General features: G+C 42.6%; 4 protein-coding genes across 4 annotated transcripts; 1 reads left to right on the top strand and 3 right to left on the bottom strand.

Moving 5' to 3' along the window:
* Positions 1-196: 196 nt before the first annotated feature.
* spns1 (SPNS lysolipid transporter 1, lysophospholipid) lies at positions 197-11,088 on the bottom strand. Its single transcript, XM_079233132.1, has 13 exons — positions 10,928-11,088; positions 8,268-8,479; positions 7,487-7,552; positions 7,082-7,218; positions 5,685-5,836; positions 5,121-5,187; positions 4,180-4,322; positions 3,728-3,880; positions 2,883-3,072; positions 2,720-2,785; positions 2,171-2,269; positions 1,352-1,517; positions 197-812 (listed from the first exon to the last, which is right to left on the bottom strand). The coding sequence occupies exons 2-13, from the start codon at positions 8,473-8,475 to the stop codon at positions 742-744; spliced, it is 1,518 nt and encodes a 505-aa protein (XP_079089258.1). The 5' UTR covers positions 8,476-8,479; positions 10,928-11,088; the 3' UTR covers positions 197-741.
* A 1,364-nt stretch (positions 11,089-12,452) lies between these two features.
* Positions 12,453-16,156, bottom strand: nfatc2ip (nuclear factor of activated T cells 2 interacting protein). Its single transcript, XM_079232833.1, has 9 exons — positions 16,140-16,156; positions 15,085-15,180; positions 14,956-15,016; positions 14,175-14,286; positions 14,013-14,087; positions 13,722-13,935; positions 13,480-13,624; positions 13,271-13,401; positions 12,453-12,964 (listed from the first exon to the last, which is right to left on the bottom strand). The coding sequence occupies exons 1-9, from the start codon at positions 16,149-16,151 to the stop codon at positions 12,803-12,805; spliced, it is 1,008 nt and encodes a 335-aa protein (XP_079088959.1). The 5' UTR covers positions 16,152-16,156; the 3' UTR covers positions 12,453-12,802.
* A 791-nt stretch (positions 16,157-16,947) lies between these two features.
* Positions 16,948-22,182, bottom strand: sgf29 (SAGA complex associated factor 29). The gene is made up of 10 exons (XM_079232659.1): positions 22,109-22,182; positions 21,509-21,582; positions 21,351-21,426; positions 21,203-21,275; positions 20,709-20,773; positions 20,446-20,575; positions 20,201-20,347; positions 19,665-19,700; positions 18,970-19,132; positions 16,948-17,711 (listed from the first exon to the last, which is right to left on the bottom strand). Exons 2-10 carry the CDS (start codon positions 21,572-21,574, stop codon positions 17,595-17,597), a joined length of 873 nt encoding a protein of 290 aa, XP_079088785.1. The 5' UTR covers positions 21,575-21,582; positions 22,109-22,182; the 3' UTR covers positions 16,948-17,594.
* A 2,460-nt stretch (positions 22,183-24,642) lies between these two features.
* On the top strand, positions 24,643-25,742 carry nupr1b (nuclear protein 1b). Its single transcript, XM_079232572.1, has 3 exons — positions 24,643-24,815; positions 24,908-25,042; positions 25,346-25,742. Exons 1-2 carry the CDS (start codon positions 24,719-24,721, stop codon positions 25,033-25,035), a joined length of 225 nt encoding a protein of 74 aa, XP_079088698.1. The 5' UTR covers positions 24,643-24,718; the 3' UTR covers positions 25,036-25,042; positions 25,346-25,742.
* Positions 25,743-27,884: the final 2,142 nt, after the last annotated feature.

Here is a 27,884-nt window from a genome sequence, read left to right as displayed (position 1 = left end):
TATATATATATATATATAATAATTTTGCACTACTTTTACAAACACTTCAGTAAAAACATTCCGGTCAATAAACCTGACAATAATAATTATAATATTTAAATAAATGTTCAGAGGTCTGATGATTTTCTCTTCTTGGATCATTAATAATGATAATTGACCGCCTTATGAATAAAACATTCCATCAAACACACGCGTGACAAGTTAATTCCTGTTTAATAGTTCACAAAAAAATCAAAAACATTCTTCTGCTAAAATAATTTGAGGTTAACAAACAACTTGGAATATTAACGTTCATTTCAAAGAGTTCACGTTCTGCAGCTCAGAACCAGAAACATCGAAAAAACTAAACACAGACGTAATGTTTGTAGAAGATAAATATGATGAAGAGGAGGAGTCTCTGATCTTCATCTTCCGTTGTCTGGATGAGTATTAGTGTTTCAATGCAGACGCAAAACACGACTCTGGATATTAAAGCGGTTTATAAAACGAGTTCCTTCGGCTGACCCCAGACCAGCCAGGCGAGACGAGGACGATCAGTTCAGAGGCCGTCGGGTCCTTTGAGTCTCTGGAGACGTTCACAACAAACCCTCAAAAATTAAAAATAAAAACTTCCCTCAAATTGTCGCCGTGTTGCAGCGGAAAATTATGTAATAAAAAAAGTATAATTTCAAGAATTTAAAACGTAGAGCTGAACGCTTCCTGCGTGGCAGAAAAACACTCAGCGAGGTCCGGAGACCCGGATCAGATCAGAACGCTGGAGACCGGGACCCGGGTGGACCGGCCGCTCTTTGGGACCACGATGGGCTCGTCGTCTGGGAACAACAACAACAAGTTTATGTTTATTCTGCAGCGCTGAAGACTCACCATCATCATCATCATCATCATCATCATCATCATGTACCGACTAGAAGTAGAACTAGAACACGTCTTTAGTGCAGAATAACTCAGTTATGACATAAATTATGAAAGAAAAAGAAACAACATAATCTAAATACATAACACGTTTCACAGTGTCTCTGATTTGTGGTCACATGACCGTTGGTCTCAGGTGAATCAATCATGACGTCATAGTTTCACCGAGGAGCTCAGAGTTTAATGTTTCCAACACAATCTGGTGAAAGTGAACGGTTTATTTGTGGAGAGATTTTTTAAATGAGACACGGAGAATAAAATATCACAAAATGCGTTTCCAGAAGCGTTCGTCACACACGACGCGTTCAAGGACCGTCGGAAACACGAAACACTCTGACGGTCACGACGTGTTTTTACAGATTCCAGTTCTGATGAACCGCTTCAAAGAAAACTATCCGTCCCGCCCGGTGGGGTTCTGGGGTTCTGGGCTCCGTCTCACCTGAGGCGGGGTTCTCGGCGCGGCGCCGGTCTTCCTCGATGAAGAGCGCGGTGGCGAGGAAGAAGCCGCCGCCGATCACGGCCACGAAGGAGCAGAGCAGCAGGGAGAACTGCAGCGAGCGGAACTGCCACAGGAAGGAGTCCGTCTTCCTCAGGGAGTCCGACACCTGAGGCACACGGGAGGTACTTCATACACACACCTCAGTACAGGGAGGTACTTCATACACACACCTCAGTACAGGGAGGTACTTCATACACACACCTCAGTACAGGGAGGTACTTCATACACACACACACACACCTCAGTACAGGGAGGTACTTCATACACACACACCTCAGTACAGGGAGGTACTTCATACACACACACCTCAGTACAGGGAGGTACTTCATACACACACACCTCAGTACAGGGAGGTACTTCATACACACACACACACACACACACACACACACCTCAGTACATGGAGGTACTTCATACACACACACCTCAGTACAGGGAGGTACTTCATACACACACACACACATACCTCAGTACACACGAGAGGTACTTGTACTTCACTCACTCACATACTTCAGTACACACAGTTGCTATAATTTTTTATAATTGCTCTTGGTTGTATTTCTCATTTTAAAAAAAAAATAAATAAATAAAAATAAATAAATAAAAATAAATATATATTTTTTTTTTTAATGAGAAATGCAACCAAGAGCAAAAAAAATAAAATATATATATATATATATATATATATATATATATATATATATATATATATATATATATATATATATATATATATATATATAAATAAATAATACTCACCACTCCGATGAGGTAGGGACTCCCGGCGTCTCCCAGTAGATGTGAGATGACGATCTGAAACGCTTCAGCTGTGGCGCGACGAGTCGGAACGACGACGTACTGAAAAATAACAAGTTATTTATTTATCACTTACAGATATTAACACATCTTAAATCTGAATAAAAGAGAAAACAATGCAATTAAAAATTAGGATCTAAGACAAATAAAAGGGCTAGAGATATCTATCTATCTATAAAAAATAATAATGTGTGTTTTCCAAAGATTTTACATTTTCATGAGATGAGCTTCAGAATAAAGTGGATTAAAAAAAATGTAACTATGAATAATACAAATTATAATAAGTTAATAGATGAAACAATATAATTAATCATTTTAACTAATACATTTAAATTTAAAAAAGAGAATTAAATGAAAATAATTAAATAAAAACAATACTCAGATAAAGCAGTAAAGAAGTAAAAAAGATAAATTCTGTAATAACGTTTCTGAGAAGCTTCATGAAAAGCGACTGTCCCTTTAAGAGGTTCTGCATCCAGTAAGAGAACCAACCAGCAGGATGTCGGCCACGATGGCCCAGTTCATGGAGAGGAAGGTCTCTCCGAGGAAGATGAAGACCTGAGTGGGCGGAGAGGAAACGTCACCACCATCATCATCATCATCATCATCATCATCATCATCATCATCATCATCACCGGTGCGTTGGCAGACTCACGTATGTGGCGACGGTGCTGGCCTGAGCGCACACGATGGCGAGGTAGAGGAACGGCGCCGACAGCAGCAGCCCGGTGGCGCAGACCAGCGGGTCGGCTCTGGCCGTCCTCGTCCTCAGCTGCCGGCTGAGCTGCACGCCGCTGGCCACGCCCAGCACACCTGTCACGCAGGTGATCACGCCGAAGATCAAACTGTGGGGGTGAGGGGCAGGAACGTCAAAACCACAGAAGAAGACGGAGTCGTCAATCAGTCGTTAATCACAGGAAGTAACAGGACAGGAAGTAACCATATTAGGACTGAGGAGGAGTGACGTAGAGACCTGTCAATCACCTTGAAGCCCCGCCTTAAAGCGTCCCCTGCTTTATGGTCTGTTTGACTCTAAATGACCATAATTTACTAAATGAACATCATGCTGTATTGAAGAAGACTTGAAACTAGAGATTGAGACATAAACTCAATGTTTACTGAGGGAATACATCAAGAGAAGTAGAGTCATTTGTATAGACTTCTATACAACCAGAGGAGTCGCCCCCTGGTGGTCAGGAAAGAGAATGCAGCTTTAACACATGAAGCATAGACTTCTATACAACCAGAGGAGTCGCCCCCTGGTGGTCAGGAGAGAGAATGCAGCTTTAACCCATGAAGCATAGACTTCTATACAACCAGAGGAGTCACCCCTGGTGGTCAGGAGAGAGAATGCAGCTTTAACACATGAAGCATAGACTTCTATACAACCAGAGGAGTCGCCCCCTGGTGGTCAGGAGAGAGAATGCAGCTTTAACACATGAAGCATAGACTTCTATACAACCAGAGGAGTCGCCCCCTGGTGGTCAGGAGAGAGTTTACCTGTCTGAGGAGGCGCAGTTCCCCTCCACACATGGAGGCCGCTCCCCGGTGAAGACGGCGGCTCTGAAGAGGAAGGTCGGAGCCCAAAGAGCCAGAGAGCCGGTGACGAACGCCACCGCCGTGAAGCCGAAGGTTGACAACACGAAGCTGTAGCTGCAGAGAAGGAGAGACAATAAACACATTTCATCAGTTCATAGTTATCTTCTGATCCAACGTGGTTTCATTTCCGTTTAACGCTTTCAGTCAAACTCAGGTTCCGTTATTCAAATGTTCCACAACGACTCAAACGCCGCACAAGGAAACGCCTCCTGCAAAGCAAAAGATAGCAGCGCCAACTAATTTAGTTATATAAAAGATGGAAGCCTCTATCTGCGAGTTGTATAATCTGCATTACGTGGTCATTGTGCAACAGCTTCAGTCTGAACACTAAACCAGACAGGAAGTGGACCTACTTCCTGCTGAGCGCCTGCAGGTCCGTCAGCCAGCCGGTCCGCTGCATGTGGTGGTCCGGTCGGTCCTCGATGCCGCCTCGTTTAGGCTCCTGGACCACGAAGAGCAGCAGCAGCACGGCCAGCAGACCCAGACCCGGGGTCACCTGAGGGGGAGGAGCATACAGGTGAGGAGCTTAAAGGGGAGAAGCATACGGGGGAGGAGCTTACGGGGGAGGCGCATACGGGGCTGACGTCATGGATGCTAGTAACTTTAGCAACATCGCTAACGGAGAACCAACAGGAGGAGAGCTAGTAACGTTAGCAACACCGCTAACGTTACTAGCTCTACCCTTGTTAGTCTAAACACTGATTGGTTGTTTACAAAGTCACATGATCAGAACAAACAGGAGAGCTAGTAACGTTAGCAGCACCGCGAACAGAAGAACTAACAGGAGGAGAGCTAGTAACGTTAGCAGCACCGCTAACAGAGAACCAACAGGAGGAGAGCTAGTAACGTTAGCAGCACCGCTAACGGAGAACCAACAGGAGGAGAGCTAGTAACGTTAGCAGCACCGCTAACGGAGAACCAACAGGAGGAGAGCTAGTAACGTTAGCAGCACCGCTAACGGAGAACCAACAGGAGGAGAGCTAGTAACGTTAGCAGCACCGCTAACGGAGAACCAACAGGAGGAGAGCTAGTAACGTTAGCAACACCGCTAACAGAGAACCCGTGTAGGTTCCCTTCATTTACATGATGATGCGTTCATGCTCTGCGCAGTAAAATGAGTCAAAACACTATAGATTACTAAAACAAAGTAAAAGTACCCCATTTAGTATATATAATGGTTCAAAGACTTTAGAGTAATCTGGATCCTTGTAAGCAGCTGATGTAATAAACTGTACCTGTTATTATGGATCATCAATAATCAATAACTAGCATCAGGTGGAGATCGGTGACTCACCCTCAGAGCCCAGTGCCAGTCCTGAGCTGCAGCACTGACTTGAGACCCCACGATGTACCCGAGACCGCTGAGGGGAGAAAAGACGACATCATCATCATCATCATCATCATCATCATCATCATCAGGGCGCTAGCGGTTTGAGCATCTGAGCCACCGTCTGTCACGCGGAACCAACGTTCACAAGTAAGATTTCCGCCAGGAATCTTTTGGCGTTACAACATTAGCAATAGTGCTACGTTAGCAACATGTGCTACGTTAGCGGATTCGAGTGTCGGCGTGAAACATTTGTTGCATTCTGGGAAATGTTTTCTATTTCAAGTGTTTTTTACACCCGCTAACTCTTTAAATTATGTCATTTTTACTTTTTGCTGTAGACAAAATAATTTTAATTAATTGAATTAATTTCAAAATAGTAATTTAAATCGACTATGTAAACTTTTGTATTTAAATCTTTAACGTTTACATGTATTTGTATTTTTTTTAAACTTTTAAAATGTTATCAAGAGATCAGAATTAATAAAACAATTTCGATGATAAATATAAAAGAGATAATTATAAGCCCACCTGCCGACGGGGATGGCGAAGTAGAAGACGGAGAGCATGTTGGTGCGCTGCCCCTTCACGTACAGGTCTGCGATGATGGTGGGAGCGATGGTGGAGTAACTCGCCTCGCCGACGCCCACCAGACCACGAGTCACCAGCAGAACCCAGAAGTGCTGCAAGAGACGGGAGACGGGTCAAGAGACGAGAGACGGGTCAAGAGACGGGTCAAGAGACGAGAGACGGGTCAAGAGACGGGTCAAGAGACGAGAGACGGGTCAAGAGACGGGTCAAGAGACGGGTCAAGAGACGAGAGACGGGTCAAGAGACGGGTCAAGAGACGGGAGACGGGTCAAGAGACGGGAGACAGGTCAAGAGACGAGTCAAGAGACGGGAGACGGGTCAAGAGACGGGTCAAGAGACGGGAGACGGGTCAAGAGACGGGTCAAGAGACGGGAGACGGGTCAAGAGACGGGAGACGGGTCAAGAGACGGGTGACGGGTCAAGAGACGGGTCAAGAGACGGGAGACGGGTCAAGAGACGGGTGACGGGTCAAGAGACGGGTCAAGAGACGGGAGACGGGTCAAGAGACGGGTGACGGGTCAAGAGACGGGTCAAGAGACGGGAGACGGGTCAAGAGACGGGTCAAGAGACGGGAGACGGGTCAAGAGACGGGTCAAGAGACGGGAGACGGGTCAAGAGACGAGTCAAGAGACGGGAGACGGGTCAAGAGACGGGTCAAGAGACGGGAGACGGGTCAAGAGACGGGTCAAGAGACGGGAGACGGGTCAAGAGACGGGTCAAGAGACGGGAGACGGGTCAAGAGACGGGAGACGGGTCAAGAGACGAGAGACGGGTCAAGAGACGGGTCAAGAGACGGGAGACGGGTCAAGAGACGGGTCAATAGACGGGAGACGGGTCAAGAGACGAGAGACGGGTCAAGAGACGGGAGACGGGTCAAGAGACGGGAGACGGGTCAAGAGACGAGAGACGGGTCAAGAGACGGGAGACGAGTCAAGAGACGAGAGACGAGTCAAGAGATGAGAAGAGACGGGTCGAGAGACGAGTCATAACGGGTCAAGAAAGGAGTCATAACGGGTCCCCAGAGGAGTCATAACGAGAGACGAGTCATAACGGGTCAAGAGAGGAGTCATAACGAGAGACGAGTCATAACGGGTCAAGAGAGGAGTCATAACGGGTCCCCAGGGGAGTCATAACGGGTCCCCAGAGGAGTCATAACGAGAGACGAGTCATAACGGGTCCCCAGAGGAGTCATAACGAGAGACGAGTCATAACGGGTCAAGAGAGGAGTCATAACGGGTCAAGAGAGGAGTCATAACGAGTCAAGAGAGGAGTCATAACTGGTCCCCAGAGGAGTCATAACGAGAGACGAGTCATAACGGGTCCCCAGAGGGACTCACCTCTTTGGGCGTGTAGGAGCTGGCCAGCGTCACCAGAGACCAGAACGTGATGCCGACGCTCATGATGTACTTCCTGTTGTAGCGGTCGCCCAGGTAACCGAAGACCGGAGCCAAGAACATGTAACTGCAGATAAAAACTGAACAGACGACCTCCAGGTGTTTATTCAAGGCAGAGTACTAATATAATAAGAAGCATACTATAAATATACTAATATATTCTCTTTAGATATGTACGTCCTCATCTCGTTTCTATCTCATGAATCAAAACTAGTTTGATTCTTAAAAAAACCCAGATATTTACACATAAAATAGAGTTTATTCTGATGTCTCTGCATTAATATTTCAGCAGACATGTGAACTGGATCAGAGCCGCTGAGCCGAGGTCAGTTCTCTGGTTCTTCTCACCCGTCTGAAGCAGACCGGACTTCTCATCATTGATCCCAAAGTAGTGCTCGATGTCGGGGAGAACGCCTGAAGAGACACAACACGATTATTTATGCTCATATTTATCATGTTCCTACTCAGATGTTCAGTTGTGATCAATATAATTAGTTTACTGTGAAGCTACTTCATACCAACATATTCTCTGTATTATAATTATTATTTTATTTCTTTAACGAGGCTCATAATTAAACAATTCATTCACAGTGTAAAGTTAGTTTTAAATAAAAAATGTTTACAAATTGAACAATAAATAAATGTTTAATTCATATTTATTTGGGTTTAATTAATATTATCAAATAGTTCGTTCCGGGAAATTATGAGGAAATCACTGTAAAATAAAGTATTTTCTCCTGAATGTATTTTCTATAATGTTTATTTATTCCCCGTCTGTACAAATACTTTGTATAAAAAAAAAAGAAAATACAATATGAGTTAATATTAATATTTAATAATGTTGTAAATTAAAGCAAAACTAAAATCTAAAATCAGTTTGTCCTTCATCCTTAAAAAGTGAAGCCAAAAAAATACATTTGATTTTGTGACTTTAAATCTCCGAAAATATTAAATATTTATCTAAATTTGTGACTTTAATATTAAAGAATAATTTTAATAATTCTCTTAAATTTTGTGACTTTAAATCTGAAGATATGAGTTATTTCTTGTATATTTACGATGTCTACATAATAATGAAGCGTTACTCCTTGGTTCTCTCCTCTGATTGGCCGAGGCCCGGCGTCGTTACCTGCCACGGTGAAGCGGTCCATGTAGTTGAGCAGGTTGATGTAACAGAGGATGAGGACGGTGAGCAGCGCTCGGCCCTTCGTCACGCCGCTGGCCGGCGATTCTTCCTCCGTCGTCCGCTGAGCCGCGGCGCCGCCGGCCGGCTCCTCCGCCTCGCTGTCGTCAGAGAAGAACGGAGCCGAGTCCGCCGCGGTCTCGCCCAGAGACATGGCGCTGAGGATCAATACAGACCATCAGGAGGATCAATACAGACCATCAGGGGGATCAATACAGACCATCAGGACGATCAATACAGACCATCAGGACGATCAATACAGACCATCAGGACGATCAATACAGACCATCAGGACGATCAATACAGACCATCAGGACGATCAATAACATGAGTTCCATTGTCAACAATCTGATTTATAAATCAATAACCAACTTTATTTAATTATTGATTAGTCAAAAGATTATTTTCTACAATAATTAATTCTTAAAATGTCAGAAAACTGGGAAACGGTTTCAACTCGTATTTGATGAAGGAAAGAAGAGGAAGAGGAGGAAGAGGAGGAAGAGGAGGAAGAGGAGGAAGGAGGACCAAGTGAAACCAGTCATGTGATCACATGACTGGTTTCACTAAGTCATGTGATCACATGACTGGTTTCACTAAGTCATGTGATCACATGACTGGTTTCACTAAGTCATGTGATCACATGACTGGTTTCACTAAGTCATGTGATCACATGATCACGGAGCTGGTGTAGTTGTGTAGTTGTTGTGTCGTTGTGTAGTTGTTGTGTCGTTGTGTAGTTGTTGTGTAGTTGTTGTGTAGTTGTGTAGTTGTTGTGTAGTTGTTGTGTAGTTGTTGTGTAGTTGTTGTGTCGTGTCGTTGTGTCGTTGTGTAGTTGTTGTGTAGTTGTTGTGTAGTTGTTGTGTAGTTGTCGTGTCGTTGTGTCGTTGTGTCGTTGTGTAGTTGTTGTGTAGTTGTTGTGTAGTTGTGTAGTTGTTGTGTAGTTGTGTCGTTGTTGTGTAGTTGTTGTGTCGTTGTGTAGTTGTTGTGTCGTTGTGTAGTTGTTGTGTCGTTGTGTAGTTGTGTCGTTGTTGTGTAGTTGTTGTGTAGTGTCGTTGTTGTGTAGTTGTTGTGTAGTTGTTGTGTAGTTGTGTCGTTGTTGTGTAGTTGTTGTGTAGTTGTTGTGTCGTTGTGTAGTTGTTGTGTCGTTGTGTAGTTGTTGTGTCGTTGTGTAGTTGTTGTGTCGTTGTGTAGTTGTTGTGTCGTTGTTGTGTAGTTGTGTCGTTGTTGTGTAGTTGTTGTGTAGTGTCGTTGTTGTGTAGTTGTTGTGTAGTTGTTGTGTCGTTGTGTAGTTGTTGTGTCGTTGTTGTGTAGTTGTGCGTCCTCGTGAGTCAGTCAGAATGAATATTCTAATATTTATATGTATTTATCATTATGATGATCTATTGATAGTACAAAATATTATAATAATTGAATTATGACTAAAAAAAAAAAAAAAAAAAAAAAAAAGAGTACACGTTGTAAACAGAGTTGATTGATTTCCTGAGTTGATCAGCTGTCAATCACTTCACACTCAGAGGGAAATTTATCTGATCGATCAATTGTTTAAAATGCTCAGAGTGACGTCTTTAAGTTAAATATATATACAAGTATTCAGTTTAAAATGTTTAAATATCTTCACAGACGACTTTATAATAATAATTTATGTTTTCTGTCCCTCCATTGATCGTTTCAGCTTTAATATAATTTATGATCATGTATAATAATCATTGTGGAGGTTAAAGCCACATTCATGTTAGGAAGTGAGATATATTGATTATTGTTTTATAATAAAGAACCAGCAGCAGATCTACTGATCATTCATTGATTATGGATCTGATTATTATAGAACAAATAATCAATCAGTCCAAAAAATATTTTTTCTCATAACCAGACATTATTGATGTTGTAATAATGTCTCTGATCAATAAGCAGATCTAGATGCGTTATTATTATTATGTACGTTTCACCTGAAAGACATTACTGATCACATGAGCTCACAGGAAGCAGCTGCTCGGTAAAAGGGGAGGAGCCTGGACTTTGACTAATCGATCAGAGCTATCGCAAGGTGATCAGATCCCCACGGATCCATACTGTTGAGAGCACCCACGTGCACGCGCAGCAGTGCCCCACGTGCGCGCGCAGCAGTGCCCCTCCTGAAGAAGAGCAACAGGTCGCGGTCACACCAGACTCCATCCACCATTCTGCCGTTTGATCTCATTTGATCCTCAACTGACGTGACGATAGTCTTCAACTGTTGCGCAATCATTTGCGACATTTTCAGACGCTTTCCGGTTAAATTCGGCGGCTTGAGCTCAATCCCTCCCCAGCTGTACAACTACCCGCACGTTGCGTTATAACAGCTGCTGTGACATTTGTAAATAAAGTGATCGATTCGGAAGACAAGTTAGACGATTTAAACGGAAAGCTTTTTATTTAAAACGTTAATATAAACCAAGACGCGGAACCAATGCGCCACAGTTTTAAATGGAGTCTGGTGCGTGGAGAAGGACGAGAGTTCATCCACTCCTTCTTCTTTAAAACAAGTGTGAGGAAACGAAAATAAAAAGGAATAGTCCTTTTTTTTTTATGTTAATTGTGCAGCTTGTTGTTGTTGTGTTGGTTACCTGCTGGATGACGCTTCTACTTCTTCTTCGTCTTCTTCTTCTTCTGCTGCTGCTAAATGTCGTCTTCTCCCGTGAACGTTATTCGCGACACATATCGACGGTTTACGGTTCAATGACAAGCAACACAAACGGCACGGTTTCCTCGTAAACACCCGTTTTAAAACGAATGTTTACTTCAGAGATGACAATTCTGCACCGCCGCCATGTTGGATCTGACTGGACTTCCGTTCCGCCGCTCACATGACCTTCTTATGCGCGAGTCACGTGATGAAAACACGAGGTTGGTCGAGGTTGTTTACATTGGACTGATTCCATTGTAAATCAATACCATTATTATTAATATTCAATACATGTGCGATTTAATCTAAATTATTTATAAATAAGCTCATATAGAATATTAAATAAATAAAAAACGTTTTGAAAAAGTTACTTATTTATCATTTTATACGTTCCCCTATTTATTCATTTCCCCATAGATGTTTACCATGCAAGTAACTATTCCTACAATATTAATTAAATAGTACATTTACTCCAGTACTACACATCAGTGGCGGGCCGTGCATTTTCTACCTGGGCCTTCAGTGCCGTCTGATATTGTTTACATAAATACACTGACAGGATGCTGCGTCATTAACAGACAATGCATGTAGTTCACATCAACAAACGGTCACATAGTTATTTAGCCGAGGGTTTATCTTGCTATACTTCACTTTATTAATAAAACAACAACACGTAGTTTGCACAAGATGGCAACCACTTTTATTCTCGTTCCACACTTCAATAGAACATTTCCTCTCCTCCTCTTCTTCTGCTTTTCCCTTCACAATAAAAGCCCCAGAAACACCATCAGAACACTGCTTCCTAGAGAACTGTTCAAGTACTCAATATAATAACTTACAGATATAACAAAACATGACAAAACAATCCAACAAAACTGCGGTACTAAAACACCGCACACTCAAGAGCATGAGCCGATCAGAACGAATGATATTAACCACCGTAACATCCGGGTTATAAAGCAGCTACTTTTTTTTTTTCTTCTCAACTTTGACCCGTGCAGCTGATTTGTGTCATAACTTCTCTTATGAATCAGCCTGAACGCTTCTGTAGCAGCTAGCTAGTCACGCTGGCCCACTGACCAATCACACGCCCAGCATGTCAAACTAAAGATCTGATTGGTTGAAGACTATGACAATCAACGATAACGTCTCCATGTACTTTAATCTGCAAAGGCCAGCTAGAAGCGCTCTGCTTCCATAGAGACACAGAGGTGAAATCTGATTGGATAAGAGCTCTCCTTCAAACCAGCGGCACTGAAACCAGCGCTGCAGGCTGAAGCAGAGCAACAGAGGAAGACAGGAGCTGTGCAATGAGAAAATAAGCTAATAGGTACAAATAATTATAATACATGTGTATTTGTGAAAAACAATTACATTATAAAATAGCTAGAACTTTGTGATTGTGTTTAGACCAGCAGAGACGGCCCACCACTGGTTCATATATGTATGAGGTATCGTTTTAGTTTTATACTTAAATTACATTAATTAGATGTTTTTTTTAATCTACATTTCAGATTTAAATTTGTATCCAAAACTCAGTTTATAAAAACCACATGCTGTAAATAATAATAATAAACAAATGAAGAATATTGTTAGAATTAACGCTTCCGCTCATTTTATTATTATTTCCGGTAACAGTAAGAAAAAGTACAAAGTAGAAGTTATTATCACAACATTCAAATAAGTTCAAATAAGTTTACAAGTGTACAAAAACATACAATCACATTATCCGTCTCATCCCTCAAAGAAAGTAACGTTTGCAAACGGAGCAGCTACCGAGTGGCTCGTGTTCTTCTACACGTGGAAGGTTCTGGGTCTAGACCCAGACCTCGATGATGTCGCCGTCCTCCATGTCCAGCTGCGCCGGCGTCTGTCCGGCCGTCAGCTTGCTGCCGTCGAAGTGGAAGCGGACTTTCTTCTGCGCGGCGACGGGAAGCCGGGAGAGATAGCGAGAGAAGATGGAGCCGAGGGGAGCGTCCTGAAACACACAGGTGGAGTTTCCCCAGAGCGCCAGTTAACCTCTTTTATTTTGAAGGACTTCCTGTTTGCGTTGTTTTATTGAAGATGTTTAAATACGTTTCCGTCACTTCACGTCTCAACTGTTCACTTCCCGCCGGAACTACAATACATTAGTTTAACCGCTAAAAGCAGCGGAACCATACACACACACACACACACACACACACACATACACACACACACACACACACACACACACACAGTGAGGTCACAGGTTCGAGTCCCGCTGCAGGAAACAAGCTGACGAGGAGGCGGAGCTACTCACTCGTGGCAGAGAGTATTCCTGCGCTGCGTCCCGGTCTTTGCTCTGCAGCCTCACGGTGACGGTCCCGCCGCTGCCGCTGCCGCCGCCGCCGCCGGCTTCAGCGCCCGCCTCCGCCGCCATGACGACGCACTCTGCAGGAGAGAAGGAGCAGCGTTACAGACCATCGGGTCGCGATGGTTCACGCTTCGTGAGCCGGTCACGCGACCCACCGATGATGTCGGCGATGCCGAGGCCGAGCTCGCCGACGGTGGCGCCCGTCGGGAGCTCCGCCTCCTCCCTCAGCAGCAGGAGGCGAGGAGGCGGGACGGCGAGGATGACGGACAGCCGGGTCAGCACGTCACTGAGGGGCGTCGACTACAAACAAACAAACAAACAAACAAACAAACGCAGCGTTAGGAAACAAGCGGGCGTCGTCGGCGTCTCGCCCGCGGCTCGTCGGCTCTTCCCGTACCGACAGAACCGGGATCTTGTGCACGTCGGTCCGGCAGCGGATCTTCAGCGGGATCTCCCGGACCGCCGAGCTGTACGGAGAACCCTGCCGTCCGGAGGCGGGACTAACGACGATGACGTCATCTTCCTCCTCCTCGTCGTCCTTGACGAACTTCCTGTCCCCAGACTCCGGAGACATGAGGGAGTTCACCGCCCGCAGCTTCCTGTTGATCTCACTGAGGAGGAAACACACGTTCTGTGTAACACTCTGTGTTCCTGAGTGTTCCTCACGCTGAACCGGGGACGGAGGTACCTGATCTTCTTGGTGACCTTTCTGGACTGCTTCTGGACCGGACTCACCGGAGGAGACGGGCAGCAGGACGCCGCTCTGAAAGCAACGAGAGAGAGAACTTAGAACCTCGGAGAACGTTCGCGCCGATGTCACGCCCCGTGTTTTATTCGTTTAACGACTCACCGTTCCACGTTCTCCGGCTGGGGTTCCGCGTCGTCGTCCTCCTCGGAGTCGCTGAAGTCGATGACGTTTGGCGCCGAGATCCGAGAAGAAAAGCGTGACCACAAACCTTCGTCTGCCGGGGAACACAAACAAGCCGCCTTCAAGTTCTACAGCTCGTATGACCACGATATGAATACCAGACCATAATGTCCTTGATCTCTAACGAACCCGCTACTCCAGGCCTTTAAAAATATATATATGTATGTTATGATTTTACTTATTTTCAGCATAAATATGATCAAAAGCCAAAAATGACTCCGAGTTTTTTTTTTTTTTTTTTTTTTAAATTGTATTGTTCGGTGCCTTCCCATCAACCCACAGAGTAATACTGCACATCTTTAGAAATATTACGACCTAAAGCATCTCAATCTTTAATAATAATCACTATAAACACAAGCATTGACGTGTTAAGAAGCATATTCAGTCGAAAAAGCGTGTTTTTCAGTTCAGAAATTGAATTTTGAGACACTTCTACTGGTCAGAAGATGATCTAGATTGATTTATTAGACTTCCTCAGGCCCGTGCGGCTAGAGGGACGTCTCTTCCCACAAGGGTTACGGTACTTTAGCAATTTAAATGAATTAAATCGGAACTGTGGATGAGGAGATAGCGCAGTTTTAGTTTTGAAAAAACACAATTCTCATTTTCGGGACAAGGGAAAAAAGAGCTGCGGGGCTTATAAGGTTAAAGCGCCGGACCCTCCCGACTGCCCCTGAACGCCTCTCCTCCGGTCTGGTGTTACCTGAGTTCTCCTGGTCGGTAAACACGGCCGCCATCGACGTCAGCTGCAGGCTGCTGCTCACCTGAGGAGGAAGCGCTCGGTCAGACTTTAGGGAAACCTCTCAGACACCAACGCGTTGAGGACGCTCACCTTGTTGGAGTAGACGGGCACCGAGACGATGGCCGCCGGGTCCAGGATGCGTCTGCGCTTGGGGGGAGGCTTCACCTGCTGCTCAGCATCACACACCTGGAGGACACACAGGCGGTGCGTTCAGGTGCAAACAAAGTAAAAGTAGAACATTTAGTATTTTTTATGGTTTGAGGGGTTGAGATGACTTTTCAGACGCTTGTTTTCTAATTATTGCTCATGTATTCCTTGTTTCAGGCTATATCACACACACACACACACACACACACACACACACACACACACACACACACACACACACACATACATACATACATACATACATATATATATATATATATATATATATATATATATATATATATATATGGACATTAAGTATTGGATTGTTTGAGTTAATATTTACACTAATATCTCCTCAACAAACACATCTACAAAATCCAATTTTATTTACTTTTGTTGTTATATATATATATATATATATATATATATATATATATATATATATATTTTTTTTTTTTTTTTTATAAAATATATTGTCAAAAATATTACACATACACAGCTTATGTATATTAACTTCGTGCTCTTTATATTATTGTGACGTTTGCATTCACTGATATTATTTATCCGAAACCGAAAGTTGAAGCTATCATCTTTGATCACAGAAATACAACTACGGGCTTTTATTTTGAAGTGTCCTTGAGCAAGACGCTGAACCCCAGTTGCTCCCCGGAGGTTTATCAGCTGCCCTCTGCTCCCCCTCGGGATGGTTAAATGCTGAGAATAATGTCACGCATGTATGTAATATAACAAATGTAATAAAGTTGAGTTTAGTTTCCCAATAGCGTAAGTTAACCTCTTTTATTTTGAAGGACTTCTGTTAGCGTTATTTGAATAAAGATGCTAATAGTTTAAATACGTTTCCGTCGCTCACGTCTCAACAGTTCACTTCCCGCTGGAAGTAACTACGGCCACAATACATTAGTTTTTATTCACGCAATTCACCGATTAAATGTGTTTTTAACCGCTTAAAGCAGCGGAAGCATCTGATCACTCACCGAGTCCGCCATGTTTGTTTCTGTCTCCGCGAGCAGCTGCTGCCTTCAGGGACTGTGGGCATAAATTAATCCGTTTCCGTTGTTTGGTGTTGCCTTCACGGACTGTAGGACATGAATCACTTTCGGTTGTCTAGTGTTGTATTCACGGACTGTGGGAAATATTTCCTACATGCGAATGACGGAGCAATGATGTATAGGTGTGTATTTAGCAGTGGTGGAAGATAAGTAAGTACACTTGCTCAAGTAATGTGTGTTGTACAGTTTGAGGTACTTGTACTTGAGTATTAACATTTTAAACTATATTACGCTTCTACTCCACTACGTGTCAAATCATTTTTACTTTATTTAGGAGCTATAGTAAGAAACTAATTGTGATTAATAAAACATTTATATAATCAATTAATACATAATTTTCTTCTCGGGAGATATTATATATAATTTCTAATATTATTACTGATTAATGAATGCTAATACAATGTAATATACATTAATATTATTACATTTAGAACCAGAAAATATTTTTACAGGAAACATTTCTTCAATCATCCAAATATTCACCAATATAATCAATAATTTTGAACAAACGGTTTCAGCTTTTCTTTTATGAACTGTTGCAGTTTAATTTATAACGATAATCACATTTCATAAACTCGTCATGTGTTTTATGTGAATATTTTAATCTGTAAAGTCGCTAAAATGAGTAGAAAGTGGCATGAAAGTAAAAGTACCTCAAATGAGTATTAGAGTACATGTACTGTGTGTGTGTGTGTCTCCATGTGTGTGTGTGTGTGTGTGTGTGTGTAGAATGAAGCATGGAAACATTTCATCACAGTTTTTTTTAAGTTTCTTGTTTCACACGACGATCATCAACACGTCATCATGATAATAATAATAATAATAATAATAATAAAAAAAACAAATTGTTCACAGACAGAAAAGCAAAACAGCTCCGCCCACAAACATGAAGAGGAACCGGCTGCTGGTGTTTGAAATCAAACGCTCCTCCTGCTCAACACTGTAAACTGGGTTATGAACATGCAGGAGTCGGGGTGCGTTCCAATACTCTCGGGTCCTTTTCTCCTCTGCGTCCTGAAGGTTTCTCTTCTCTTCTGCGTCGAGCTTCACGGACCGCCGTCTCTGGCGTTCACAGAACAGATGTACGAACCCAAAATAAACATTTTAGCTGCGATTTCATTTCTATAAACCGATATGAAAAAAAAAAAAAGATGCAGAAGTAACTTCATCATGATGCCGATCTGTAAAAAGTCAGTTTTTGTTTGTTTTCTCCTCAAGACGACGAGCAGACGACTTATAAAACGCTTGTTTTCTGAATGGAGTCTGGTTGGATCGGCGCTAAGCAAACGTCGTAGCCGCTCCATCGACGCTCAACAAGATGTCGTACAGTTCAAACACAGGAATAAAAAAGGAAACGGGAGCTCTCGGAGAAGCTGCTCGTCACTTCTTCTTGTTCTCTTTGCAGGCGACCACGTATCTCTGAGCCACGTTGAGCGGAGGAGAGTAGCCGTCAGCGTACGACGTGTCCTCGAACAGCACCGAGTAGTCGTCCTGAGGCTGGGGGAGGAGGAAGAGGAGGACTTTAGAGGAGGAAGAGGAGGAGTTTGGAGGAGGAGGAAGAGGAGAAGAAGAGAATCCAACAAAACCAAAGGTTTCTGCCACAAGAATTAATTACTATGAGCGGCTGCTGGTTTTACCTTATCTTAACTTTTTCTTATCTTTACCCAACTTATCTTAAATCGAGGTTAACTAGGTTGAGTATGTTAACTAGGTAAAGCAGGTTAACTAGACTAAGCAGGTTAACTAGGTTGAGAAGATTAACTAGGTAAAGCAGGTTAACTGGGTTAAGTAGGTTAACTAGGTTGAGTAGGTCAACTAGGTCAAGCAGGTTGACTAGGTCAAGCAGGTTGACTAGGTTAAGAATATTAACTAGGTTGAGCAGGTTAACTAGGTTGAGCAGGTTAACTAGGTAAAGAATATTAACTAGGTTAACGAGGTGAAGCAGGTTAACTAGGTTAAGAATATTAACTAGGTTGAGTAGGTTAAGCAGGTTAACTAGGTTAACTAGGTTAAGAATATTAACTAGGTTAAGCAGGTTAACTAGGTCGAGCAGGTTAACTAGGTTAAGAATATTAACTATGTTAACTAGGTAAAGCAGGTTAACTAGGTTAAGAATATTAACTAGGTTGCGCAGGTTAACTAGGTTAAGAATAGTAATTAGGTTGCACAGGTTAACTAGGTTAAGCAGGTTAACTAGGTTGAGTAGGTTAAGCAGGTTAACTAGGTTAAGAATATTAACTAGGTTGCGCAGGTTAACTAGGTTAAGAATATTAACTAGGTTAACTAGGTAAAGCAGGTTAACTAGGTTAAGAATATTAACTAGGTTGAGCAGGTTAACTAGGTTAAGAATATTAACTAGGTTGCACAGGTTAACTAGGTTAAGAATATTAACTAGGTTGAGCAGGTTAACTAGGTTAAGAATATTAACTAGGTTGCGCAAGTTAACTAGGTTAAGAATATTAACTAGGTTGAGCAGGTTAACTAGGTTAAGAATATTAACTAGGTTAACTAGGTAAAGCAGGTTAACTAGGTCAAGAATATTAATGAGGTTAAGCAGGTTAACTAGGTCGAGCAGGTTAACTAGGTAAAGCATGTTAACTAGGTAAAGCAGGTTAACTGGGTTAAGAATACTAACTAGGTCAACTAGGTTAAGCAGGTTAACTAGGTTAAGAATATTAACTAGGTTAACTAGGTAAAGCAGGTTAACTAGGTAAAGCAGGTTAACTAGGTAAAGCAGGTTAACTAGGGGCCTCACCCGGTGTGGAGGCGTGTGGATCAGGGCCCGGTAGAAGCAGGTGGTCTGTGGGTAGAGAGCCAGAACCAGCTGGTCCTTGCTGAACAGAGCCTCAGGGTCCGTCTCTGGGTTTGCCTTCCACTGAGGCAGCGGGATGATCCTCCGCCGGCTCAGAGTGTGTCTCCTGATCACACACACACACACACACACACACACACACACACACACACACACACACACACACACACACACACACACACACACACACACACAGTCATGGTCTGTTTGACTCTAAATGACCATAATTTACTAAATGAACATCATGCTGTATTGAAGAAGACTTGAAACTAGAGATTGAGACATAAACTCATGTTTACAATGTTTACTGAGGGAATACATCAAGAGAAGTAGAGTCATTTATATAGACTTCTATACAACCAGAGGAGTCACCCCCTGGTGGTCAGGAGAGAGAATGCAGCTTTAACACATGAAGCATAGACTTCTATACAACCAGAGGAGTCGCCCCCTGGTGGTCAGGAGAGAGAATGCAGCTTTAACACATGAAGCATAGACTTCTATACAACCAGAGGAGTTGAAACTAGAGACTGATTGTTGTTTTTGGTTTAAACATTTCTGAGGCCCGAAAGGAGGAGATGAGGAAACATAAAGAGTATATTAAGTATGAAGTATAAAGTATCGTGAAGTATTTCACTCACTCTTTGCCCTCTTCGTCGATGTCGTCCACTTCATACCTGCAGAGGTCAAGAGAGGTCAGTGTGAGGCGTTCAGGGACTGCAGGAAATATATCGAACACCTCACAACAACTCACAGCCACAAAGAGACAAACAGTGGAACTTAAGATCCTAGTAGTACTTGTACTTTACTGGAGTATTTCACAGCTTCTGCTACTTTTTACTTCTACTCAAGCAATAAATTAAGATTTTATGAACAAAAACACGATCAGTTACACAAATATTAAGTAGTTATAACCGTAAAAGATTACATTTGACTTTAAATTACTTCTTACATAATACATCAATAATATTTTCATGTACTTGTTCGTGAGTATTTATGTATTTTATTAAGAGCTAACAGTTAATTAATTAAACTCTTTTATTAAGCAGTTTAAACTTTAACAAATAAAGTTACTTGTTGGTGGAATGGTTGTAGCTCACCACCTTCGCTAGAGTGTGTGTGTGTGTGTGTGTGTGTGTGTGTGTGTGTGTGTGTGTGTGTGTGTGCGCTCTCTTACTTGTTGGTGGAATGGTTGTAGCTCACCACCTCCGCTAGGATCCACTGCTCGTCTCCGTCCACGGCCTTCACCCTCGCCGCCACCTTGTCTCCTTGTTTGGCCACGTAGTCGCTGCTGGCCGGGGTCGCCCCGCAGAGAGGGGGGGGGCTGGGTCACATGACACAGGTCAGTGTGTGAGTGTGAGAGAGTGAGTGAGTGTGAGAGTGAGTGAGTGAGAGGTTGATCTGAGAGGTTATGGATGTTACCTCTCCCCCGGCTTTCCGATCCACAGAGGAAGCGTCATGGCCGACTGCTGGAGGAGCGTCATCAGGACGCCGCGCCGCATCGTCTTCCTGGGAGGGTCGCTGTCGCTGTACACGCCCGCCATCTTAGCAGCTGCAGAAGAAGAAGACACATTCACTTCCTGTTGCACAGCTTACAGAGCAAACGGTTCAACACACACACACACACACACACACACACACACACACACACACACACACACACACACACACACACACACACACACCTATCCTCCTCTCCTCCAGTAGAGACTTGATTTCTGCTATTTTGTCCAAGGCGTGACGCAGAATGCTGAGAAGAAACAAAACAAACCGTTAAACTCACTTCATTGTTTGTTTCTGTACAAAACTGAATATAAATATATATAAATATACATGAATATTCTACTGATTCCTCCGAGCTTAAGTGGCAGCTTTCAACTCATGTTGTTGTCTTCCTCCTCATCCTCTTCCTACTTCTTCTTCCTCTTCCTCCCCCTCTTCTCTCCTTCCTCTTCCCACTCTTCTCTCCTTCCTCTTCCCCCTCTTCTCTCCTTCCTCTTCCCCCTCTTCTCTCCTTCCTCTTCCCACTCTTCTCTCCTTCCTCTTCCCCCTCTTCTCTCCTTCCTCTTCCTCCCCCTCTTCTCTCCTTCCTCTTCCCACTCTTCTCTCCCTCATCTTCCCACTCTTCTCTCCTTCCTTCTCTTCCTCCTCTTCCTCCTCTTCTCTCCCTCCTCCTCACCTGCACTCGGCCTCGGCGTCGGCCTTGGCCGTGGTGTAGAGTCCTCTGAGCTTGGTCCGGTAGTAAGGAGACGCTGAGGGACGAGAGAGACAAAGGGTTGAGTGGACGAGGACTCAGGAGGTGGAGCTAAAGAGGCAAAGACACTCACTCTTGTTCTCCGTCTGCATCCTCTCGTGCGTCTTCTGGATGTTGAGCAGGTTGTGTTCGCTGCGTGACCTTTCCTCCTGAAGACACAACACATCTGATGTTTACACAATTCGGCCCCGAAAAACCGGCGGTTTGATCCCCGGGACGCGCCCGACTCACCTGCGTCTGCTTGATGAGCTGATGGAGCTCCGTGAGCAACTCGGCGATCTTGGTGTCGGCCGACATGTCGCCGCCTTCAGGGGTTCAGGCGAAACACAGGAAACCCAGTTAAGAAATGACTGGAGGAGTCAGACTCAGGAGGACCAGCACACATTGTTATTCATCTTAACACTTTATTAAATGGTGCGTTCAATGAATGCCGAATAATAACGTGGATCCCACCGGTTCTTAACAACATTGCACTGAGCGTGTATGTCTTCTGAGTGAATAAATAGTTATGAATTCACAGATGTCTGAATGGAGTTCTGCGTAAACTCTGATTGTGTGAAAAAAAGAAACGCCTCGTTATGAAGTCAAAGAGACGACGGTGGCTTTTAGTGATCAGGAGGCGGGAAAATACACAACTGTGTTTATTAAAGAGACGAGATGCTGCTAGTTGTGGGGATGAACGAGCCCGTGCTCGTGCAGCCTGCTCACCTGTTAGCAGGTGGCTAAACTGTTGTGCTTGTGCAACAAAAACATGACCTGCATTTATTTCCACTTCCGGAAGTTACTACTAAAACATGCAGTGCGTGTTTCCGGGACACAAAATGTTCTTACCGTGTGAGGTTCTCTTTTTATTTACTGTCGACTTGCTAATGCTAACAACACGGATAGCTTCTTCTTCTTCGTCGTTTTCTTCTTCGTTTTCTTCTTCGTCGTCTTCTTCGGTGTCACATCTCGGAGTTGGCGCCGCCTCACAGCGCTGCCAGCTGGACGGAGTCTGCAACTGCAGGTTTGACACAGAACTGTGTACTCAAGTTTGTTTGAACCATTTCGAGGTACTTGTACTACTTGAGTATTTACTTTACAGCAGGGAAATATTGTACTTTTTACCCCGCTACATTTATATAATCATATAATCAACGAATACATGACAATGTATTATATTAAACTGGAGATGAAGTCATTAAAAAGAGCTCCACATTTAAAGTGATGAACACATTAACGCATCAATAATTATAATACTACAATACAATGAATATTATTCTGCGTAATGCGTACTTTTACTTTTGGTACTTTAAGTATATCTTGTACTTTTACTTGATTAATGAATGCAGGACTATTACTGTCAGAGTACTTCTTTCTTTCTTTAGATGTTTAACCTGGAAGTAGTTTAAAAACACAAATCACCGTGAAGTATTATATGATTCATATTTAAATTTGCAGAAACAAGACATTGGCGATTTAGTGAAGAAACCTGCAAGTTGTTTTACTTTGTTAAAGAGTATTTTGCAGAGTTTTGAATACTTTACTTGAGTAAATACTCTGAATACTTCTGTCTGTGACCTCATTAGGTCACGCAGACCTGCAGCTTGTTATCGCGCCATGTCTGAGATAAACATGTCAATCAATAACTAATGTCCTCAAACTGAAGCCGGCAGGTTCATGAATCTTTTTTATGATTATTTTAATAATCATAACTTCAGACAAACAGAATAAACTCATAAAATAAAACGTCTTTTTGCACGTTTGCATAGTATGTTTCATTATCCTGCACATTATGTATCATATGCACTTCCTTTTATTATCTCTATTTGTCTTGGATAGATGATATATATATATATATATATATATATATATATATATATATATATATATATATATATATATAACTATAATTAAGCTGCATTGAATTAAATATAATGTTTACTTTCACTTTTCTAACATTAGAGCTTTCTTTAGAACTGAATGAATCCTGAAGGACAAAAGAAGAAAAGAGAAGACAATAGTAATAAATATCAAGTATAAGAAGTGATACTAAACTAAACTAGAAAAGTATGAAGTATGAAAATATTATTGCACTTGATATGTTCAGATTGATGCCTGCAAGCAGCAGCCGGTTAGCTTAGCTTAGCATAAAGACTGGAAACAGGTGGAAACACCTAGCTTGTCTCTGCATAAGAAGATTAAAAGTTACATCGTTTCTTTAATCTGTTTTTCTACTGGAGGGAAAAATAAATACTGGTTATGAAAATATTATATTTAATCTGAAAATAAAGTAAATACAGATTGAAGTGAGTTTAAAAGTGAGAGCAGCTCTCTGTTTACTCAGGAAGATCAAATATAGGAGGAGCACTTCAACAGCTCATGTTCAGGACAATATTTACAGTGAGGAAGAGGAGGAGGAGGAGGAAGATAAAGAAGAGGAGGAGGAGTTGAAAACTGCAGATTGAGCTCAGAGGAAACAAAACGTTTCTTAAAATAGCAAAAATATGAATAGAGTCTGGTGGCCGAGTCTCCTCCTCGTCTCCTCCTCGTCTTCCTCCTCCTTCTCCTCTTCATCCTCCTCCTCTTCCTCCTCCTCCTCTCCCTCAACAGTCACGTCATCTGTTTTCTACAAAAACAGAATTTTCCTGTTGAAACGACCGACTGAGTTAAATATTAAAGAGACTTTTATGAACAATACAATATTTAATGTGTGTTTAGTTTGAGTCTGATTATAATAATTCTGACTCAGCGTTGTACTTTAAACTACATGGAGAGATAAACGTTTATGAGCTATGAGTTATGAATAAGTCTTTATGACTATAATCTGCTCTTCATCAGACACAACAATCAGTAAAGCATTCAGACGTTCAACTTCACTTTTAGAAGTTCAGTCCAAAGTTTGTTTGCACGCACACACACACACACACACACACACACACACACACACACACACACACACACACACACACACACACACACACACACAGAATGAGGTCATTGTGCTGATAAAGAGCAAAACAAGTCTGATGATGAAGGTCAGACTTCACATGGTGATAACAACTTCATAAAAAACATTTCTCAGTTACAGAATTCACAAATAAATGGGAAAATGTTCACAGTGAGAATACGGAAACTTATTATTATTATTATTATTATTATTCACATGTGAGGTAATAACTTTAAAGTAAAAAGACATTTTCAGGTGTAAGTTGTTCTTTCAGTAAACAGTTACAGGACTCCTTGTTCTTCTGTTTGATGACATGACGCAACATTCTGCAAGAGTGTGTGTGTGTGTGTGTGTGTGTGTATGCGCGCGCGTGCGCGTGGAGGAGGAGTCCCGCTCTCCGGTATAAAACACGCAGAACTCTTTCGGGACCAAAACATCTGCTCTTCTGCTGCAGGACCGAACACACAACTGAGTTTTAAACCTTCAACTTTTTTTAAACATTAAATATAATCATGAGTCACGTGGACGTGAAGAACATGAAGCCCTCGAGCTTTGAGGACGAGCACTACGACCAATACGAATATTACAACCTGACCGACAAGTACACAGGTGAGTTATCTCGTGATAGTGTTGTTGTGTTGTTGTGTTGTTGTTGTTGTTGTTGTTGTTGTTGTTGTTGTTGACACTGAGGTCTCCCACAGAGGGCTCTGCCCGCAAAGGCCGCACCAAGAAGGAAGCCAGCGACAACACCAACAGGCCCCTCCCCTCCGGGCACGAGCGCAAGATCGTGGAGAAGCTGCAGAACATGGAGAAGAACAGCAAGGCGTGACCGCGAGGTGAGCCGAGTCTACGCATGCGCGGCACGCCGAACTTAAATCACATTTTGCACTTAGATTTGTGGTTTTTATTTATTTTAATTCTGCGCCGAATTAAAGAGTGTTTATTTATATTGGCGTCCGGTGGAGTCGCCGATTCTACGCATGCGCAGCACGCCGTCACGTCTAGCTGACGCCTAAAACCGGATCCTTCCTGAATGACGTTTGGCAGATGACGTCAGATTCTTCTCTGGCAAAAACAACTCGTTTAGAGGAACTTCCCCTTTAAGAGTCTCCTCCTTTTAACCCTCTGAATCCTGATAGGGCGACTCGGACGGCTCACCCCGAACTGGACCTGGACCTAGACCCGACCTCCTTGGCGACCGATGACCTTGGGAGCGTCCTGAAGGTGAGACCCGGGGCGTGAAGAGGAGCCCACAGACCCAGAGAGGAGGAGGCTGTGGCTCCTCCCCCTGCTGGTGGATGGGAGCACTCACCTGCTCACCTGGACCTGGACCTGGTCCCTGCTCACCTGGACCTGGTCCCTGCTCACCTGGACCTGGTCCCTGCTCACCTGGACCTGGTCCCTGCTCACCTGGTCCTGGTCCCTGCTCACCTGGACCACGAGGGTGCAGTGGGACCTGGGTGCTGCAGTAGTGGTTTCATGTGACACGCTTTCATTGTGGATTTCTGTTTTTTACCATTAAAGTTTTCTTAATAACTGGACTTTGTCGTTTTTCTAAAAGTTCAATTCTGATGAAATTAAAGTAGATTCTAAATTAATATTTAACCAGAGAGTTAAAATGTTTTATTTTAATATTTTGTATTTCTCTGAAAGAGTTAAATTAGTAACTCATGAACCCCTGCTGTAGTGTTTTAATATTATTCTAATTCATTATATTAATAAAATGTCATTCATAGAAGACACGTGTTTGAAACCTTGTGTTTTAATATAAAAACTAATTTTACAGACGTCAATATGAAAACAAATATAAAAAAATAACCCACGGTCTCTATCGTCTATATAATATTTTATTACCTTTAATTCGTTTAAAAATTCTAGAGACATAACAGCCACACAACCAAACAAAGGAAAGAAGAGAGAAAAACAAACAGTCGACATGAACAAACAGGAAGTTGAACCAAATAAAAGCTCAAGGTGCATCTTATTGTGAAGGGCTATAATAAAAAAAAATGAAAGATACAATATAATAAAACATGTTAACTGACTCTGTTACATTCAGGAAAGTGTGATTAAATTGAATATAGTCTAACTTAAATATTTGAGTATATTCAATATTTAATCCCTGGGGTCCAGTGAGTCTCTGAGGGTCCAGGTCTTCAGGCCTTTGGGGGTCACTCTGGGCCTGAGAGTTCAGACGAGTTCAGATGACTGTAAATCTGCTGCAGGGTGTGACGCTCGTGTCCGCCAGCAGGTGGCAGCAGTGGTCAAACATCCAGACGCCTGACTGAGCTCTCGCTCTCTCTCTCTCTCTCTCTCTCTCTCTGCAGTGCGGGGACTCAAACCCACAACCTCTGCTGGGTGGACCAGACAGCTGCTGCTCGCTGGTTCTTACAGAAACTTTAAATGTTGCCGTTCAGAACTGCAGCTTTTCTGAAATGAGGTTACACAACGATGAGGAGTCACAACTAATATCTGCATCATCCCCATGAACACACACACACACACACACACACACACACACACACACACACACACACACACACTCTCTCTCTCTCTCTCTCTCTCTCTCTCTCTCTCTCTCTCTCTCTCATGGATCCAGCAGGAACCAAACGAGTGACAGGTCCACCAGTTCTCTAAATAATAAATGTTCTTCTGTTCTGAACCGAAACACTCTGCAGGTTTATAGTCTGCAGCTCATTTACATTCAGACACTGTCTGCTGCAGATTATGGGATGGATTCATAGGTACAGAGATGGGGAGACAGACAGACAGACAGACAGATAGAGACAGTGTTTGACTCTCAGTTTTTAACTCTTTGTGTTTAACTCTTTGTGTATAACTCTCAGTTTTTGACTCTGTGTTTGACTCATTATCTTTCACTCTTTGTGTTTGACTCTCACTGTTTGACTGTTTTTGACTGACTATTTGTGTTTGACTTGTGTTTAACTCTTTGTGTTGAACTCTTTGTGTTTGACTCGTGTTTAACTCTTTGTGTTGAACTATTTGTGTTTGACTCTCACTGTTTGACTGTTTTTGACTCTGACTCTCTGTGTTTAACTCTGTTTTTGACTCTTTATGTTAGACTCATTCTCTTTCACTCATTGTGTTTGAATACTTGTGTTTAACTCATTATCTTTCACTCGTTGTGTTTGACTCTTTGTGTTTGACTCTCACTGTTTGACTGTTTTTGACTCTGACTCTCTGTGTTTAACTATCAGTTTTGACTCTTTGTGTTTGACTCACAATCTTTCATTCATTGTGTTTGTATATTTGTGTTTAACGCTTTGTGTTTGACTATTTGTGTTTGACTCTTTGTGTTTAACTCTTTGTGTTTGACTGTGTTTAACTCTCTGTGTTTGACTCGTTGCATTTGACTCTCTGTGTTTAACTCTTTGTGTTTGACTCTGTGTATAACTCTTTGTGTATAACAACTCTTTGTGTTTAGCTCTTTGTGTTTAACTCTTTGTGTATAACTCTCAGTTTTTGACTCTGTGTTTGACTCATTATCTTTCACTCTTTGTGTTTGACTCTCACTGTTTGACTGTTTTTGACTGACTATTTGTGTTTGACTTGTGTTTAACTCTTTGTGTTGAACTCTTTGTGTTTGACTCGTGTTTAACTCTTTGTGTTGAACTATTTGTGTTTGACTCTCACTGTTTGACTGTTTTTGACTCTGAC

This window comes from Taurulus bubalis (genome assembly GCF_910589615.1).
Source record: "Taurulus bubalis genome assembly, chromosome: 17".
Classification (NCBI taxonomy): domain Eukaryota; kingdom Metazoa; phylum Chordata; class Actinopteri; order Perciformes; family Cottidae; genus Taurulus; species Taurulus bubalis.
Note: the sequence above shows the minus strand (reverse complement) of the source record. Positions and strands in the feature narration are given on the sequence as shown.